At 35.8% G+C, this 20,178-nt stretch overlaps 2 protein-coding genes across 2 annotated transcripts; both read left to right on the plus strand.

Moving 5' to 3' along the window:
* Nucleotides 1–6,244: 6,244 nt before the first annotated feature.
* On the plus strand, nt 6,245–10,592 carry LOC105343455 (SRR1-like protein). Its single transcript, XM_066077855.1, has 8 exons — nt 6,245–6,384; nt 6,586–6,626; nt 8,156–8,244; nt 8,451–8,552; nt 8,719–8,817; nt 9,161–9,312; nt 9,738–9,783; nt 10,271–10,592. The coding sequence occupies exons 1-8, from the start codon at nt 6,245–6,247 to the stop codon at nt 10,451–10,453; spliced, it is 852 nt and encodes a 283-aa protein (XP_065933927.1). The 3' UTR covers nt 10,454–10,592.
* Nucleotides 10,593–12,618: 2,026 nt separating this feature from the next.
* Nucleotides 12,619–19,568, plus strand: LOC117692422 (uncharacterized). Its single transcript, XM_066077856.1, has 10 exons — nt 12,619–12,699; nt 12,879–12,980; nt 13,141–13,239; nt 13,904–14,031; nt 14,451–14,496; nt 14,778–14,828; nt 17,234–17,440; nt 18,117–18,267; nt 19,048–19,058; nt 19,380–19,568. Exons 1-10 carry the CDS (start codon nt 12,619–12,621, stop codon nt 19,566–19,568), a joined length of 1,065 nt encoding a protein of 354 aa, XP_065933928.1.
* Nucleotides 19,569–20,178: the final 610 nt, after the last annotated feature.

A 20,178-nucleotide genomic window follows, 5' to 3' on the forward strand; every position in this document is an offset into this window, starting at 1 on the left:
AATACAATAATGTATAACACAATACAATATCATATCATACGTTACAATATCATATCTTATCATTGTTTATTTCGGTATTTTATTGTATTATATGATATATATTGTAAATATGATAGGATGCAATATTTAATTTTATATTATTGTATTGATTAACATATGAACGTTTGATTATCATACAATTTTTTAACACATGATATATGATATTGTGTCAAAACAGAATCCATGAATATCCAAGATCGTAAAGTATGATTTTCATTTAATATGATGAAGGTGGTCTCATAGAAGGGTGATGTCTCAACTCTTTGCTTTGTAATCTGTGATTACCTATGTTTTTACGTGGCACTTGTTTCAGGTAACACAGAGTTAATGATTCTTGTATTCAAACAAAGCGTGCTTAAACTAAGGTATAGTTACGGTTGAGTGCTTTCTTTTTCGCTATGTTTAGTGATTTTTAATTTTTTTAAACATATATCTTTAGATGGTCAACAAAATAACCCTCAGATCTTCCAAAGATTTTAAAATATGATTTATCTACTAGCTATAAATAATAATTTAGAAAAATTCATGCATGCATCCTTTTAAATTTGAGTATTTCCCTATATTATATAGAGTTCTTCCTCCAAAGGAGATCAAAACAGTCTAAAAATGGCCACGACCATCGAACCCTCTTAATAAAAACAATTCTTCTATTGGTTTATATGGTTACATGAACTAAATGTACGATTCTGTCAAGGAATATCCCCTTTCTTATAATTGACCAAGTGTGTAAATACAAAATTTACAATACTTCATTATTTTTATTTTTATTTTATATTAACACGTACCCAGTGAATGGAAACTCTCAGAATTATTGTACATTTTTCTGATGTGTGTAAATACAAAATTAACTGTTGTATTTGATATTGTGAATTGTGTTCTTACACCCAATAAACTGTATATTTAAAAATTGTCATTATGATATTCATCTGAGTAAATTTACAGCAAAATAAACGGATTTCGTATACATTAGTTTTGAAACAAGCTGCATGTACACTTTCATGCACACTCATTCCTTTACAATGCTACATGTATAGTACATGTAACTATCAATATTCATCTTATAAATCGGTATTTTTTGGTAGTTTAAAGTACTATATAAAACGTTTACATGTTACATGTATATACTATAAACATGTATGATGAACAAGATTGAAAAAATACCCGGTTTTTTCTATAAATAAAAATTAAAAATTATGCATTAAAGAATATAAACATGAAGCAACTTAATTGTAGTACAGTTTGACGATCATGCAATTTTTCTTCAATTTAATTTATTAAATAAGTTTTTCTCAAGCAAACAGATGATTACATGCGTAAGGGTAGGTATTATGTGCAGTCCCTTCTTGTAGAGTTTTCAGAGTTTGAAAAATTTCGTCAATGAAATTGTTATATTAAGTGCTTCAGAATGTCAGACATCCCTTTGACATAACCACGAAAAAGTGTCTGAGAGTTTTAATTATATGTTTATTTATTTTTATTACGTAAAACAAGTTCCAGTTCAAAGACAGTTCAAACCTTTGTAATTGGGGTCAATTCTCAACAAGATTTTCAATGGACGCAGGTCATCAGAGATAAGAAAGAAATTCAAGCTGTTAAAATTAAATCCCGGGTATAATATTCTTGTCTTTTGGATTGAAAAATTTTGATATCCACTGTGCAAGTAAATTCTAAAAAAAATTACACTACTTAACACGCTAAAATAAATCGTATCATTTAAATCAATTTACAGTATTAACAATAGAATTAAACCATTTTACTTATTTATTTGGGAAAAATTAATTTAATTAAAATAAAACCTTTCGATTAATTTGTTATTTTGATTCATTAATATTTGTCTTGAAAATGAATAAGTGCATTAAAATTTAACCATCTAAAAAATAACAAAATATATATTAAAGGTCTCCAAAATGATCACGAAACATTCAATTAAAAATGCAATGCATCACCGTCAGAAGCAGGAAAACCCCGATCTAAAAATAGAATCGGTAGGACAACAAAATAGTCCGTTAAAATGAAAAACACAAATCTATGCAATCAAATAACAAAATTCACAAAATATCATTAATTCTATATATCAAAATATCTTTCATTAAATATAAAACGAAATAATTATGAACCTATCGTAACAAATCAGAAGGACTATATTAATCTCACGCCTAGTTTAGACTCCCTATTTAGCAGTATGATAGGGTCTACTCAGCGCCCTGGCGCCAGAAATCGGTGTTAATATTGCCCGTTTTGGGACCGGGGATCCCGGGGGGACACCCGTGCCCCCAAGAATCCGGTGTCACCTGGGTGTCACAAGTCCTAGTTTGGGCGCTAGGCGCTCAGTTTAGACTCCCTATTTAGCAGTATGATAGGGTCTACTCAGCGCCCTGGCGCCAGAAATCGGTGTTAATATTGCCCGTTTTGGGACCGGGGATCCCGGGGGGACACCCGTGCCCCCAAGAATCCGGTGTCACCTGGGTGTCACAAGTCCTAGTTTGGGCGCTAGGCGCTCAGTTTAGACTCCCTATTTAGCAGTATGATAGGGTCTACTCAGCGCCCTGGCGCCAGAAATCGGTGTTAATATTGCCCGTTTTGGGACCGGGGATCCCGGGGGGACACCCGTGCCCCCAAGAATCCGGTGTCACCTGGGTGTCACAAGTCCTAGTTTGGGCGCTAGGCGCTCAGTTTAGACTCCCTATTTAGCAGTATGATAGGGTCTACTCAGCGCCCTGGCGCCAGAAATCGGTGTTAATATTGCCCGTTTTGGGACCGGGGATCCCGGGGGGACACCCGTGCCCCCAAGAATCCGGTGTCACCTGGGTGTCACAAGTCCTAGTTTGGGCGCTAGGCGCTCAGTTTAGACTCCCTATTTAGCAGTATGATAGGGTCTACTCAGCGCCCTGGCGCCAGAAATCGGTGTTAATATTGCCCGTTTTGGGACCGGGGATCCCGGGGGGACACCCGTGCCCCCAAGAATCCGGTGTCACCTGGGTGTCACAAGTCCTAGTTTGGGCGCTAGGCGCTCAGTTTAGACTCCCTATTTAGCAGTATGATAGGGTCTACTCAGCGCCCTGGCGCCAGAAATCGGTGTTAATATTGCCCGTTTTGGGACCGGGGATCCCGGGGGGACACCCGTGCCCCCAAGAATCCGGTGTCACCTGGGTGTCACAAGTCCTAGTTTGGGCGCTAGGCGCTCAGTTTAGACTCCCTATTTAGCAGTATGATAGGGTCTACTCAGCGCCCTGGCGCCAGAAATCGGTGTTAATATTGCCCGTTTTGGGACCGGGGATCCCGGGGGGACACCCGTGCCCCCAAGAATCCGGTGTCACCTGGGTGTCACAAGTCCTAGTTTGGGCGCTAGGCGCTCAGTTTAGACTCCCTATTTAGCAGTATGATAGGGTCTACTCAGCGCCCTGGCGCCAGAAATCGGTGTTAATATTGCCCGTTTTGGGACCGGGGATCCCGGGGGGACACCCGTGCCCCCAAGAATCCGGTGTCACCTGGGTGTCACAAGTCCTAGTTTGGGCGCTAGGCGCTCAGTTTAGACTCCCTATTTAGCAGTATGATAGGGTCTACTCAGCGCCCTGGCGCCAGAAATCGGTGTTAATATTGCCCGTTTTGGGACCGGGGATCCCGGGGGGACACCCGTGCCCCCAAGAATCCGGTGTCACCTGGGTGTCACAAGTCCTAGTTTGGGCGCTAGGCGCTCAGTTTAGACTCCCTATTTAGCAGTATGATAGGGTCTACTCAGCGCCCTGGCGCCAGAAATCGGTGTTAATATTGCCCGTTTTGGGACCGGGGATCCCGGGGGGACACCCGTGCCCCCAAGAATCCGGTGTCACCTGGGTGTCACAAGTCCTAGTTTGGGCGCTAGGCGCTCAGTTTAGACTCCCTATTTAGCAGTATGATAGGGTCTACTCAGCGCCCTGGCGCCAGAAATCGGTGTTAATATTGCCCGTTTTGGGACCGGGGATCCCGGGGGGACACCCGTGCCCCCAAGAATCCGGTGTCACCTGGGTGTCACAAGTCCTAGTTTGGGCGCTAGGCGCTCAGTTTAGACTCCCTATTTAGCAGTATGATAGGGTCTACTCAGCGCCCTGGCGCCAGAAATCGGTGTTAATATTGCCCGTTTTGGGACCGGGGATCCCGGGGGGACACCCGTGCCCCCAAGAATCCGGTGTCACCTGGGTGTCACAAGTCCTAGTTTGGGCGCTAGGCGCTCAGTTTAGACTCCCTATTTAGCAGTATGATAGGGTCTACTCAGCGCCCTGGCGCCAGAAATCGGTGTTAATATTGCCCGTTTTGGGACCGGGGATCCCGGGGGGACACCCGTGCCCCCAAGAATCCGGTGTCACCTGGGTGTCACAAGTCCTAGTTTGGGCGCTAGGCGCTCAGTTTAGACTCCCTATTTAGCAGTATGATAGGGTCTACTCAGCGCCCTGGCGCCAGAAATCGGTGTTAATATTGCCCGTTTTGGGACCGGGGATCCCGGGGGGACACCCGTGCCCCCAAGAATCCGGTGTCACCTGGGTGTCACAAGTCCTAGTTTGGGCGCTAGGCGCTCAGTTTAGACTCCCTATTTAGCAGTATGATAGGGTCTACTCAGCGCCCTGGCGCCAGAAATCGGTGTTAATATTGCCCGTTTTGGGACCGGGGATCCCGGGGGGACACCCGTGCCCCCAAGAATCCGGTGTCACCTGGGTGTCACAAGTCCTAGTTTGGGCGCTAGGCGCTCAGTTTAGACTCCCTATTTAGCAGTATGATAGGGTCTACTCAGCGCCCTGGCGCCAGAAATCGGTGTTAATATTGCCCGTTTTGGGACCGGGGATCCCGGGGGGACACCCGTGCCCCCAAGAATCCGGTGTCACCTGGGTGTCACAAGTCCTAGTTTGGGCGCTAGGCGCTCAGTTTAGACTCCCTATTTAGCAGTATGATAGGGTCTACTCAGCGCCCTGGCGCCAGAAATCGGTGTTAATATTGCCCGTTTTGGGACCGGGGATCCCGGGGGGACACCCGTGCCCCCAAGAATCCGGTGTCACCTGGGTGTCACAAGTCCTAGTTTGGGCGCTAGGCGCTCAGTTTAGACTCCCTATTTAGCAGTATGATAGGGTCTACTCAGCGCCCTGGCGCCAGAAATCGGTGTTAATATTGCCCGTTTTGGGACCGGGGATCCCGGGGGGACACCCGTGCCCCCAAGAATCCGGTGTCACCTGGGTGTCACAAGTCCTAGTTTGGGCGCTAGGCGCTCAGTTTAGACTCCCTATTTAGCAGTATGATAGGGTCTACTCAGCGCCCTGGCGCCAGAAATCGGTGTTAATATTGCCCGTTTTGGGACCGGGGATCCCGGGGGGACACCCGTGCCCCCAAGAATCCGGTGTCACCTGGGTGTCACAAGTCCTAGTTTGGGCGCTAGGCGCTCAGTTTAGACTCCCTATTTAGCAGTATGATAGGGTCTACTCAGCGCCCTGGCGCCAGAAATCGGTGTTAATATTGCCCGTTTTGGGACCGGGGATCCCGGGGGGACACCCGTGCCCCCAAGAATCCGGTGTCACCTGGGTGTCACAAGTCCTAGTTTGGGCGCTAGGCGCTCAGTTTAGACTCCCTATTTAGCAGTATGATAGGGTCTACTCAGCGCCCTGGCGCCAGAAATCGGTGTTAATATTGCCCGTTTTGGGACCGGGGATCCCGGGGGGACACCCGTGCCCCCAAGAATCCGGTGTCACCTGGGTGTCACAAGTCCTAGTTTGGGCGCTAGGCGCTCAGTTTAGACTCCCTATTTAGCAGTATGATAGGGTCTACTCAGCGCCCTGGCGCCAGAAATCGGTGTTAATATTGCCCGTTTTGGGACCGGGGATCCCGGGGGGACACCCGTGCCCCCAAGAATCCGGTGTCACCTGGGTGTCACAAGTCCTAGTTTGGGCGCTAGGCGCTCAGTTTAGACTCCCTATTTAGCAGTATGATAGGGTCTACTCAGCGCCCTGGCGCCAGAAATCGGTGTTAATATTGCCCGTTTTGGGACCGGGGATCCCGGGGGGACACCCGTGCCCCCAAGAATCCGGTGTCACCTGGGTGTCACAAGTCCTAGTTTGGGCGCTAGGCGCCCTGTATATGATTACTTTTTTCAATCGGGATCGGAAAATTTAGATTATATAGTCGATAAATGTAAACAAATTTCGTTATTGCTGGGTAGCTTATTGCTGAGTAGCTTGACTTTGGTATGAATGGCTTCCAAGTTGTTTCACGAAAGAAGAAAGGGAAAAGAAAGAGTACTGGAGCACCGGATATTTTGGTGAACACAACATTGGTCTCAGATAATATTTCTGAAACAAATTTACGAAGAAAAGTAAACCTCGCTAGGTAACTCGAATTTCCTTTATTTATATTTCGAATTTGCTCTGCACTGAGTTAATCGTGTTAATATATTTGACACACAGTATTATCTTTTATTCTTTAGATAAAAATTGTCAGAAATATATGTGTAAGTAATTGTGCTGATTGTACACGTTCAAGTACATTTATGTACATTGTATTTTATTATGTTCTTCTTTCAATTTTCAGAGACTCAATAACTTGCACAGACTTTTATACTGATTTTAAAGGTATATCATTTCTGACCATAGCATACAATATATAGGTTATTCTTGATATTTTCAATAAAAAAATTATTTTGTATACAAACAAGGTATGAAAAATTAATAATTCACAAATGTGATGAACAATCACTTGTTTCTAATTATAAAGCTTAAACACTAGCTGTTCTAAGATATTTATGCAGTGCATTTTCTTATTTTATTCAATATTCATAATTACCTCAGGGTTCAAATGATGTTCATGCAATGTTCATTCAAAAATATGAAAATTCCCAAGATTTCTATTTTAAAACGCCCCGTCTAGCATATGTCAGGTTTAAATAAAGGCTGAAAATAAAAACATGAAAAAGTCTACAGGGATTTTGCATCGCAAATGGCATGAAAGTATTCCGAATGATAATGTTGAAAAATTGCACGAGATGTACTGAGTACTTTTGAATGGAGAAAAGATGTTAATAACATTTCCCATCTGATGAATCTCCATGAGAAAGTTAACTCTTTTCGTTCCTGTGAATTAACAGATGATGTGTCACCGAAGAAATCTTGGAATTTCCCCCTTTCATTAATTTCAATTGTACTTAAAATTGACACTATTGAAAGGAATGTTTGTTTTCCTATGATATCGTAAAATGTGACGAAAATATATAATTATCTTGGGACAGACTATAGTATTATCATGAATGTGATACTAATTTTATTGAGGGGTAGACATGTATGCTAAATGCTTTACGTCATGTAACCAAAACTATTGCACAACCCGCAAACTTCATTAAAGTGCTACCTATGATGGGTATAGTCCACTAATGCATTTTCCATAGGCGGTAATGTTAACGTTATGGTTCATAGCTCCGGCCCTAATTTTCGTTCAGCAACGAGGGACCTCTTGAATGAAAGCTCATCAAATTGTCTCTTTCCGGTTAAAATTTCGTGGTTTGAAGTCAGATTCGTTTTCCGGCAAAATGCGTCTGTATTGAAAAACTCTGAAAATGAAAGTAAAAGTAGGGAATTTCTCAGTTTTGGAAAGGGTGTACATCAAACAATTTCAATTCTTTTCTTCAAATGATAATTCAATTTTGACACTTGTTTTAAAAATTGCAAATCCTCTTTTCTGACATGTGTCAAGCATTCTGATTTGAAATGTCCCAATAAATGTATATACACTCTGCAAGTATAGGGACTATTTTGCTTAAAGGCACTTCTTTGTTGTCCTACCGATTCTAAAAATAGTTAGAGGGATATACCCTGATGTATCAAAGAATTTAGAACACTAAAACTTGATCTTCATTGAATGTAATTGTACACTTTTTTTTTTATTTATATGCAGTATATTCGAATACATGCATTCCAAACAAGCTTGCTAACCACTTTCCAGTTCTTTCAGTACTTTGATTCTCTTAAGGCAATGCATTTTATTTGGATGAAGGGGTCTCATACAATGCCCAGAGTGAAACATAATTTTTTGAAAAATAAATTTTTATTTAAAAATCAGTTTCAATTACTCAGAATATGTAATTTTGCTTATATAATTATCATTGCAGCAAAATTAAAAGAGTGTTTGAATAAAGTTCCTTGTATTCATCATGAGGAGACAACTGAGAGTCAGCCAAAGGATCAAATACAATATGTAGTATGTATATTCTGTTGGAAAGTATGTGTATTTACAAGTTCAAATTAATGATTCATTTAAGGCAATACAATGTATATGCTAACTATGCTGAAAGTGTTATGTTAAAGAATGTTAAATACTTAATCCTTATCAATATAGGTATAAACATGTGTGAAGCAATTATATAAGTATCAAATTGAAGATTTTTTTTTTTATCTTGAAACTAGGTTCCAGATGAAATAGTCTCTTACGGACTTGGAAATTTTGCAGAGTGCTTGATTGCTAGGTATCAGCTAGCACTGCTTGTTGCATTGAGAGATGACTTACAGGTACGTACATGTAGCTCATAAACAACAAAGTCAGTCATAGGTTAATAAATTATTATATGATACAAATAAACAATTTTTTTCACTGCTCAAACATTAAATGACAGTATTGTTTTTACATTTCAATTTCTGAAACTTTGGTAATTTAAAAAAGCTTTGATCATTGTAGGTTCCACCAAACAATGTACTGCTCTATGATCCTAAGTTCCTTTCTGTAGAAAAAGATGTATTGACAAGTTTTGGATTTCAAGTTTTGAAAGAAAATGAGGTAAGGGACTCATTAGCCATAAACTTTAATGGAGAGGTCTATTTTAGAGATACATTAAGTGTTAATGGGCATAATTCAGTGCCCAGCTTTGATAAATATTTAAGGTCCATGTAATGTAAAACAATAATAGGTCAATCTGAAGAATGTACTTTATGTAAGAGGAAGGAGTATTGGTAAAATTTTATGATAATTGTAAATATGATCGTGTTATATATTCATATTGATAAATGTATACAATTCAAGCCTTAAATTTCCAATTTCATGGTACAGGACATGCACATGTTGTAAATTGTTGGGCATGTCAAGAGTGTAATTTCCTTGGACTAACTTGCTCCCTTAACAGGAAGCCAAGAGATGCTGCGAGAGGCCAACACTGTTCTACATGCCTCACTGTGGGAAAAGCCTGTACAACAACCTGCTGTTTGCCAACTGGAGTCCTGATAGACTGTGTCATGTTGTCATCATAGGAAACAGCTTCACAAACATGGTCCAGAAGTCAGTTTTTAAACAATCTACAAATATAAGGAAATTTCTATGTACAGTTGAACTTTGATTAATCTCGAACCCTGCGATATCTCAGCTACAATGGATATGTCGAAGTGATGATTTGTAAGTCCCAACCACTTAATTTTGAAGAAATTTACCCTCAATATCTTGAATACACAGCTTTCTCAAAGTTTTTTAAACAGCCCTATCTAGTTCGAGATAACAAAGTTTCACTGTACATGTACTTCAGTCTCAAATGATATTGACCCTTCTAAACTGTTTCTGATCATATGAACTACTTATAATTCTTTAATTTTGGGGGGTTTTGAGGGAGGGTATTTTAATTACAAATTTGACGTCGTTGCAACAATTGTATTGCCTTTATTTCAGATTCATATTTTAGAGATAAATGATATGAAAATCTTTTCTTTCAGTTTGCCTAGTAGTACATTAAAAAGGTGTGCACCTTTGGTAATGAATGTAAGTTAATTGTATTTACTATGATAGAACCATTTTAACAAGAGCATGGACTTTGGGTAGTTGTGTCAAACAGCAATGTGACGTAGGCCTGTCTATTTCATTGCTGGCCACTCAGCCATGGCACTTTGAAATCAACAAGATTTGTCTGGCTTTTAAGCTAAGACTACACAATCGGTGCATATTTCGCTTGAAACCGTGTCATTTTTAACGAAAGTCCAAGGTCTTGTTAAAATGGATCTAATTGCTTTACAAAGGACACTAGTATTGAATGTCAAGTGTAGTATTTATTAAAAGTTTAAAAACCTGATAAATAAATGTGTACGTGAGCTTGATGAAATAATATTATTCTATTTTTCCAAGAATATTGAATGTCAAGTCTGTTTTGTATGTGTCTGTAGTTATTTAAAGACTGATTATGCAAATTAAATGAGCTTGATGCACCATCCCAACTAAAAACAAATTTATTAGTTTGATTTGTTGATTTCAGATTCAGCCATTCACAGAGGAGGTGGTTTTTCCTGGGAACTTCCAGTATCAGGACGTTTTTAATGACACAGTTATCCATGTGTTTCCGAAAGACAACCTTTCAAAAACAGCAGTGGAATTTTGGGAAGATTGTTCCACACCTACGTATGATGAAGATGATTTGGAATTTATACCCAAATCTTAAAAATAAACATGTAGACACACAAACTCAATAAAACTACATGTAAAATTATGGGTTTCTTTTTCCCAACAGAGATTAAAAATCTGGACATCATTTGCCAAAAAAAAAAAAATGAAAATGATTACATGCAACCAAATTAATTTTTTTTAACTTAATGTTTAATTCAACTTAATGGTACCAATAGAATAAGAAAAATAGTTGACTTAATTGTGAAAGAGTTAGTTTTATCAAAAATGTGTGTGTTAAAGATTTTAGATTTAGACTTTAGGCCACACCGAAAAAAACCTTACGAAGTTTTACAATGTAATCCCTCTGTCTTTAAATTAATTCAAATATTGTCAACCCAAAACGTAAAAGATTTGTGCAATTTAGGTAAATATATCATGAATGCTTTTGTTATCGGAAAACTCCATGTATATAAAACTTGCCTATTTTCCCATTTTGACCCATTTATATGTATATAAACGCATATTTATTGCTATGTATATGCATGTATTTTAAACAATAAAATACAATCTAATTTCTTGTTTGTCACACATCTGATGTAAAAAGAACTAATAGGTGAGCGATTAGATAATCTAATTATTACTTTTTGTAGACAAAACTTTTAGTCATGAATACTTCTAAGCGGTGGATTATATGTTTTCTACTCTTTCTGATTTGTAAATTAAAACAATTAAAAATACAAAAAATAGAGCAGAATAGAACAGAATTTTCTAGGTGCAGAAAATTTGAAATATTATTTGGATAAAGTGTGTTGGTCTGACAAACACAAAAATAAATTGGTGTGGCCTTAAATATTCACTGAATTAGATCTTTTAATATTGATCCGATATTAAACTGATTCAATTTTGGTCCAGTAAAAATCGTTGTTATTTTGACGTAAGTTAACGTTTAACCAAGATGGTGTCAATTGAAAGATCTTAGTTACATGTGTTGTCGTCTTAACATAATTAAAATTAAAAACATTCCCTGGACTTACTGCAATAATTTTTTCCATTCAAATTTTGTGTTAATTTTACTGCGCCATGTTATCTTCCCACTAGTGATATATGGAACCATGTGACGATGTATTTATAAAAACGGAACGGAAAAAAACTTTTAATTGATTAAAGACATGTACCATTTTTTTAAATTACCGTTATTATTATGTATAAGTGTTAACAATTGAGCAAAAACGATAATTAATAAAGATGAACAATGAATTCAACAAATTAATTTCCAACGACACAGCCAACTCAAGATGATTAAAACCAATTTTTTTAATGCTATTTTTAACAATTTTCTGACCTCAAGCCTTAGAGAAGTCGATTTAGATGATAATTTGGGTGCTCTGCTTCAGAGAAAAAATACCGACTAATCGTCGAAAAAATACGGTACTTACAATGTATATCATTTTACAATCCTTAGATACCAGTATTTGGACGTTCTTCTCATTATTTTTGATATTGATTAAATTTTTATTACCGATGGATTCAAAGGAATTCATAAGAGTCAATATCGAGGTTGATATTGTAATTTTTATTGATATTGTTTAATTTGTTTTAATGCAGTTATAGAGATCGCTATTGATTAGGGTACCGACATTTTGTGTACAATATTACCTATACATAATTAGTCTGTCTCGAAATTTATTAGTGTCGATATCGATGTCGATATCGTCATTTTATATACGATATCGTCGATTTCGATAATATAATTGATTTTGCAACTTCATCAGTGTGTGTCGATATCGATGTCGATATCATCAAGTTGTGTGCGATATCATCGATATCGACATCATAATCGTCATCATAATTGGTCTAGCATTTTTCAAAATTCGATATCGATGTCGATATTGTCATTTTGTTTTTGATATCGTCGATATCAACAACAAAGTTGGTCTTGGACATGTATGAAGAATTTAGACTACTAAAACTCAATCTTCTTTTAATGTAATTGTACACTTTATTTTCCTTTACAAAAAATTATTTCTTAATATGAAATTTATATGCAGTATATGCAATTACATGCATTCCAAACAAGCTTGCTAACCACTTTCCAGTTCTATCAGTACTTTGATTCTCTTAAGGCAATGCATTATATTTTGATGAAAGGGTCTCATACAATGCCAAGAGGGAAACATAATTTTTTGAAATATTAATGCCTATTTAAAAAAATCAGTTTTAATGGAGTGTTTGAATAAAGTTACTTGTATTCATCATGAGGAGACAACAGAGAGTCAACCAAAGAATCAAATACAATATGTGGTAAGTATATACTGATAACTGTTTGAACAGATAGGTATTACAAGTTCAAATTTATGATTCATTTGAGGCAAGTGTTATTTTAAAGAATGTTTAATACTTAATCCCAATCAATATAGGTATAAACATGCGTGAAGCAATTAAGTTGCAAATTCAAGGTATTTGATTTTATCTTGAAATAGGTTCCAGATGAAATAGTCTCTTACGGTCTTGGAAATTTTGCAGAGTGCTTGGTCGCTAGGTATCAGCTAGCACTGCTTGTTGCAGTGAGAGATGACTTACAGGTACGTACATGTAATTTATTAACAACGAAGTCAGTCTGAGGTTTTTAATTACTGGACGATTCAAATAAATAATTTTTTTTCACTGCTCAAACATAAAATGACGGTATTGTTTTACATTTCAATTTTTGAAACTTTGGTAATAAAAAGCTTTGTATTGTAGGTTCCACCAAACAGTCTACTGCTCTATGATCCTAAGTTCCTTTCTGTAGAAAAAGATGTATTGACAAGTTTTGGATTTCAAGTTTTGAAAGAAAATGAGGTAGGGGACTCGTAAACCTAATGTCAATGTTTAGAATACATTGACTCATGAGAGTTAGACAAGGATAGAATGTAATCTAATTAGGATTAGAACTTCCATCTGTTCCCCGTATTTGTTACGTCGCATGGACGTAGACCTGGTAAGCGTGAAAGTCCATGTGACATATCAAAACTGGGGAGCGGATGGAAGTTTTCATTTTAAAAAGATGGGGATAGAATCGAGAGGCCTATTTTAGAGATACACTTAGTGTTAATGGGAACAATTCAGTGCCCAGCTTTGATAAAGATTTAAGGTCCATGTGATGTTAAACAATAGTATGTCAATCAGAAGAATGTACGTTATGTAAGAGGAAGGAGCACATGTACCAGAACATGCGCGGATCCAGGAGGGGGGGGGGGTTCCAACAGTCATTTGAGTTTTCCGGAAGCGAGGTGGGGGTGGGAGTCCAAAGCATATTTTTGGTCATTTTATTTGTAAATTAAAATAAATCTGAATTTTGGATCCGTGCATGCAGTGTAATTTTATAATACTTGTAAAATATAATGGTGTTATATATTCATTTTGATATACAATTCAAGCCTTAAATTTCCAGTTTCATGGTACAGGACATTCACATGTTGTAAACTGTTGGATATGTCAAGGGACTAACTTGCTCCCTTAACAGGAAGCCAAGAGATGCTGCGAGAGGCCGACACTGTTCTACATGCCTCACTGTGGGAAAAGCCTGTACAACAACCTGCTGTTTGCTAACTGGAGTCCTGATAGACTGTGTCACGTTGTCATCATAGGAAAGTCAGTTTATAAACATACTACAAATATAAGGAAATTTCTACATACAGTCGAACTTTGATTGATCTCGAACCCTGATATCTCAAATACAATTGATATGTCGAAGTGATTTGTAAGTCCTTACCACTTAATTTTGAAGTATTTTACCCTCAATATCTTGAATACACAGCTTTTTTGAAGTTTTTTTAACAGCCCTGTCTAAACAGCCCTGTCTAGTTCGAGATAACAAAGTTTTACTGTACTTCAGTCTCAAATGATATTGACCCTTCTAAACTGTTTCTGATCATATGAACTACTTATAATAATTTTATTTCTTTTAGGTTGGGTTGGTTTGGGGTGGGGGGTATTTTAATAACAAATGTATTGCCTTTATTTCAGATTCATATTTTAGAGGTAAATGATATGAAAATCTTTTCTTTCAGTTTGCCCAGTAGTACATTTAAAAGGTGTGCACCTTTGGTAATGAATGTAAGTTATTTGTATTAACTATGATAGTTGTTTTGCGAAGGACACTAGTATTGAATGTCAATTGTGATGTCTATTAAATTTTTAAAAGTTAAAAACTTAAAAAATAAATGCGTACGTGAGCTTGATGCACCAATATTATTCTATTTTTCCAAGAATATTGAATGTCAAGTCTGTTTTGTATGTATCTGTAGATATTTGAAACCTGATTATGCAAATTAAATGAGCTTGATGCACCATCACAACTAAAAACAAATTTTATTAGTTTGATTTGTTTATTTCAGATTCAGACATTCACAAAGGAGGTGGTTTTTCCTGGGAACTTCCAGTATCAGGTTGTTTTTAATGACACAGTTATCCATGATTTTCCGAAAGACAAACTTTCGAAAAAAGCAGTGGAATTCTGGGAAGATTGTTCCTCACCTACTTATGATGAAGATGATTTGGAAATTATACCTAAATCTGAAAAATAAACATGTAGACACACAAACTCAATAAAACTACATGTAAAATTTTGGGTTTCTTTTTTCCCAATAGAGATTAAAAATCTGGACATCATTTGCCAAAAAAAAAAATAAAAATGATTCCCTGCAACCAAATTAATTTTTTTTTAACTTAATGTTTAATTCAACTTGATGGTACCGATAGAATAAGAAAAATAGTTGACTTAATTTTGAATGAGTTGGTTTTATCAAAAATGTGTGTGTTAAAGATTTTAGATTTAGACTTTAGGCCACACAAAAAAAACCTTACGAAGTTTTACTATATTCATCCCATAGTCTTAAATTAAATCAACTATAGTCAACACAAATTTATGTAAAAGATTTGTGCAATTTAGGTAAACATATTAAGAATGCTTTTGTTATCAGAAAACTCCATGCATATAAAACTAGCCTATTTTCCCATTTTTGACCCATTTATATGCATATAAACGAGCGATTAAATAATCTGATTATTATTTTTTGTAGACAAAACTTTCAGTCAGCGCATGAATACTTTTAAGGGGTGGAATATATGTTTTCTACTTTTTCTGATTTGTAAATTAAAATAATTCAAAATACAAAAATAGAGAAGAATAGAACAGAATTTTCCAGATGCAGAAAATTTGAACTATTATTTGTATAGTTTTGCTTAAATATGAGTGTGTGGGTCTGACAAGCAATAAAATAAATTGGCGTGGCCTTAAATATTCACTTAATTAGGTCTCTTAATATTGATCCGATATTAAACTGATTCAATATCTTCCCACTAGTGATTTATGGAACCATGTGACGATGTGTTTATAAAAACGGAACGGAAAAAAACTTTTAATTGATTAAAGACATATACCCTTTTTTACATGATCGTTATTATTATGTATGAGTGTTAACAATTGAGTGAAAACGATAATTAATAGAGATGAACAATGAATTCAACAAGTTAATTTCCAACGACACAGCCAACTCAAGATGATTAAAACCAAGTTTTTTAATGCTATTTTTAACAATTTTCTGACCTCAAGCCTTAGAGAAGTCGATTTAGATGCTAATTTGGGTGCTCTGCTTCAGAGAAAAAATACCGAATAATCGTCGGAAAAATACGGTACTAACAATGTATATCATTTTACAATCCTTAGATACCAATATCTGGACGTTCTTCTCATTATTTTTGATATTGATTGAATTTTTATTACCGATGGATTCAAAGGAATTCATAAAAGCCAATATCGAGGTTGATATTGTAATTTTTATTGATATTGTTTGATTTGTTTTAATGCAGTTATAGAGATCGTTATTGATTAGGGTACAGACATTTTGTGTACATTTTGTGTACATTATCACCTATACTTAATTAGTCCATCTCGAAATTTATTAGTGTCGATATCGATGTCGATATCGTCATTTTATGTACGATATCGTCGTTTCGATAATATAATTGATTTTGCAACTTCATCAGTGTGTGTCGATATCGATGTCGATATCATCAAGTTGTGTGCGATATCATCGATATCGACATCATAATCGTCATCATAATTGGTCTAGCATTTTTCAAAATTCGATATCGATGTCGATATTGTCATTTTGTTGTTGATATCGTCGATATCAACAACAAAGTTGGTCTTGGACATGTATGAAGAATTTAGACTACTAAAACTCAATCTTCTTTTAATGTAATTGTTCCCTTTTTTTCTCTTTTACAAAAGATTATTTCTTAATATGAAATTTATATGCAGATTCATGCATTTACATGCATTCCAAACAAGCTTGCTAACCACTTTCCAGTTCTTTCAGTACTTTGATTCTCTTAAGGCAGCTCATTTTATTTTTATGAGGGGTCTAATACATTACCTATAGTGATATATTATTTAAAGATTTAAGGTCCATATGATGTTAAACAATAGTATGTCAATCAGAAGAATGTACATTATGTAAGAGGAAGGAGCACATGTACCAGAACATGTGCGGATCCAGGAGGGGGGGGGGGGAGTCCAACGGTCATTTGAGTTTTCCGGAAGGGAGGTGGGGGGGGGGGGGCGGGAGTCCAAAGCATATTTTTGGTCATATTATAATGTAAATTTAAATAAATCTGAATTTTGGATCCGCGCATGCAGTGTAATTTTATAATACTTGTAAAATATAATGGTGTTACATATTCATTTTGATATACAATTCAAGCCTTAAATTTCCAGTTTCATGGTACAGGACATTCACATGTTGTAAACTGTTGGGTATGTCAAGGGACTAACTTGCTCCCTTAACAGGAAGCCAAGAGATGCTGCGAGAGGCCAACACTGTTCTACATGCCTCACTGTGGGAAAAGCCTGTACAACAACCTGTTGTTTGCTAACTGGAGTCCAGATAGACTGTGTCACGTTGTCATCATAGGAAACAACTTCACAAACATGGTTCAGAAGTCAGTTTGTAAACATACTACAAATATAAGGAAATTTCTACATACAGTCGAACTTTGATTAATCTCGAACCCTGATATCTCAAATACAGTGGATATGTCAAAGTGATTTGTAAGTCCTAACCACTTAATTTTGAAATAATTTACCCTCAATATCTTGAATACACAGCTTTTTTGAAGTTTTTTTTTTAACAACCCTGTCTAGTTCGAGATAACAACGTTTCACTGTACTTGAGTATCAAATGATATTGACCCTTCTAAACTGTTTCTGATCATATGAACTACTTATAATTCTTTAATTTCTTTTGGGTTGGGTGAGGGGGGGGGTATTTTAATTACAAATGTATTGCCTTTATTTCACATTCATATTAGAGATAAATGATATGAAAATCTTTTCTTTCAGTTTGCCTAGTAGTACATGTACATTAAAAAGTGTGCACCTTTGGTAATGAATGTAAGTTATTTGTATTCACTATGATAGTTGTTTTGCAAAAGACCCTAGTATTGAATGTCAAGTGCGATGTTTATTAAATTTTAAAGTTTAAAAAACTTAATAAATAAATGCGTACGTGAGCTTGATGCACCAATATTATTCTATTTTTCCAAGAATATTGAATGTCAAGTCTGTTTTTTATGTATCTGTAGATATTTGAAACCTGATTATGCAAATTAATTGGGCTTGATGCACCATTCCAAATAAAAACAAATTTATTAGTTTGATTTGTTTATTTCAGATTCAGACATTCACAGAGGAGGTGGTTTTTCCTGGGAACTTCCAGTATCAGGATGTTATCCATGTGTTTCCGAAAGACAACTTTTCGAAAATAGCAGTCGAATTCTGGGAAGATTGTTCCACACCTACTTATGATGAAGATGATTTGGAATGTATACCCATATCATAAAAATAAACATGTAGACACACAAACTCAATGAAACTACCGGTACATGTAAAATTTTGGGTTTCTTTTTTCCCAATAGAGATTAAAAATTTGGACATCATTAGGCCAAAAAAAAAAAAAAATGATTACATGCAACCAAATTAATTTTTTTTTAACTTAATGTTTAATTCAAATTGATGGTACCGATAGAATAAGAAAAATAATTCACTTAATTGTAAATGAGTTGGTTTTATAAAAAAATGTGTGTGTTAAAGATTTTGACTTTATGCCACACAAAATTAACTTATGAAGTTTTACTATATTAATCCCATTGTCTTAAATTAATTCAACTATAGTCAACACAAATTTATGTAAAAGATTTGTGCAATATAGGTAAATATATCATGAATGCTTTTGTTATCGGAAAACTCCATGCATATAAAACTGGCCTATTTTCCCATTTTTGACCCATTTATATGCATATAAACGAGCGATTAAATAATCTTATTATTATTTTTTGCAGAAAATATCTTGAATACACAGCTTTTTTGAAGTTTTTTTTAACAACCCTGTCTAGTTCGATATAACAACGTTTCACTGTACTTCAGTCTCAAATGATATTGACCCTTCTAAACTGTTTCTGATCATATAAACTACTTCTAATTCTTTAATTTCTTTTGGGTTGGGTTGGGTTGGGAGGGGGGGGGGATATTTTAATTACAAATGTATTGCCTTTATTTCAGATTCATATTTTAGAGATAAATGATATGAAAATCTTTTCTTTCAGTTTTCCTAGTAGTACATGTACATTAAAAAGGTGTGCACCTTTGGTAATGAATGTAAGTTAATTGTTTTTACTATGATAGTTGTTTTGCAAGGGACACTAGTATTGAATGTCAAGTGCGATGTTTATTAAATTTTAAAGTTTAAAAAACTTAATAAATAAATGCGTACGTGAGCTTGATGCACCAACATTATTCTATTTTTCCAAGAATATTGAATGTCAAGTCTGTTTTTTATGTATCTGGAGATATTTGAAACCTGATTATGCAAATTAATTGGGCTTGATGCACTATTCCAAATAAAAACAAATTTATTAGTTTGATTTGTTTATTTCAGATTCAGACATTCACAGAGGAGGTGGTTTTTCCTGGGAACTTCCAGTATCAGGTTGTTTTTAATGACACAGTTATCCATGATTTTCCGAAAGACAAACTTTCGAAAAAAGCAGTGGAATTCTGGGAAGATTGTTCCTCACCTACTTATGATGAAGATGATTTGGAAATTAAACCTAAATCTGAAAAATAAACATGTAGACACACAAACTCAATAAAACTACCTGTAAAATTTTGGGTTTCTTTTTTCCCAATAGAGATTAAAAATCTGGACATCATTTGCCAAAAAACAAAAAAAAAATGATTCCCTGCAACCAAATTAATTTTTATTTAACTTAATGTTTAATTCAACTTGATTGTACCGATAGAATAAGAAAAATAGTTGACTTAATTGTGAATGAGTTGGTTTTATCAAAAATGTGTGTGTTAAAGATTTTAGATTTAGACTTTAGGCCACACAAAAAAAACCTTACGAAGTTTTACTATATTAATCCCATAGTCTTAAATTAATTCAACTATAGTCAACACAAATTTATGTAAAAGATTTGTGCAATTTAGGTAAATATATTAAGAATGCTTTTGTTATCAGAAAATTCCATGCATATAAAACTGGCCTATTTTCCCATTTTTGACCCATATATATGCATATAAACGAGCAATTAAATAATCTGATTATTATTTTTTGTAGCCAAAACTTTCAGTCAGCGCATGAATACTTCTAAGGGGTGGAATATATGTTTTCTACTTTTTCTGATTTGTAAATTAAAACAATTCAAAATACAAAAATAGAGCAGAATAGAACA

The sequence above is a fragment of the Magallana gigas genome, chromosome 3, assembly GCF_963853765.1.
Source record: "Magallana gigas chromosome 3, xbMagGiga1.1, whole genome shotgun sequence".
In the NCBI taxonomy this organism is placed as follows: Eukaryota; Metazoa; Mollusca; class Bivalvia; order Ostreida; family Ostreidae; genus Magallana; species Magallana gigas.

What these genes read in the sequence shown, in the direction of transcription:
- LOC117692422 (XM_066077856.1), top strand. Translation starts at nt 12,619, where the DNA reads ATGGAGTGTTTGAATAAAGTTACTTGTATTCATCATGAGGAGACAACA. An exon ending in AAGTTTTGAAAGAAAATGAG is followed by an intron (nt 13,240 to 13,903) that starts GTAGGGGACTCG and finishes CTCCCTTAACAG; the next exon opens with GAAGCCAAGAGATGCTGCGA. An exon ending in CACGTTGTCATCATAGGAAA is followed by an intron (nt 14,032 to 14,450) that starts GTCAGTTTATAA and finishes CTTTTCTTTCAG; the next exon opens with TTTGCCCAGTAGTACATTTA.
- LOC105343455 (XM_066077855.1), top strand. Translation starts at nt 6,245, where the DNA reads ATGAATGGCTTCCAAGTTGTTTCACGAAAGAAGAAAGGGAAAAGAAAG. An exon ending in AGGATCAAATACAATATGTA is followed by an intron (nt 8,245 to 8,450) that starts GTATGTATATTC and finishes TCTTGAAACTAG; the next exon opens with GTTCCAGATGAAATAGTCTC. An exon ending in TTCACAAACATGGTCCAGAA is followed by an intron (nt 9,313 to 9,737) that starts GTCAGTTTTTAA and finishes CTTTTCTTTCAG; the next exon opens with TTTGCCTAGTAGTACATTAA.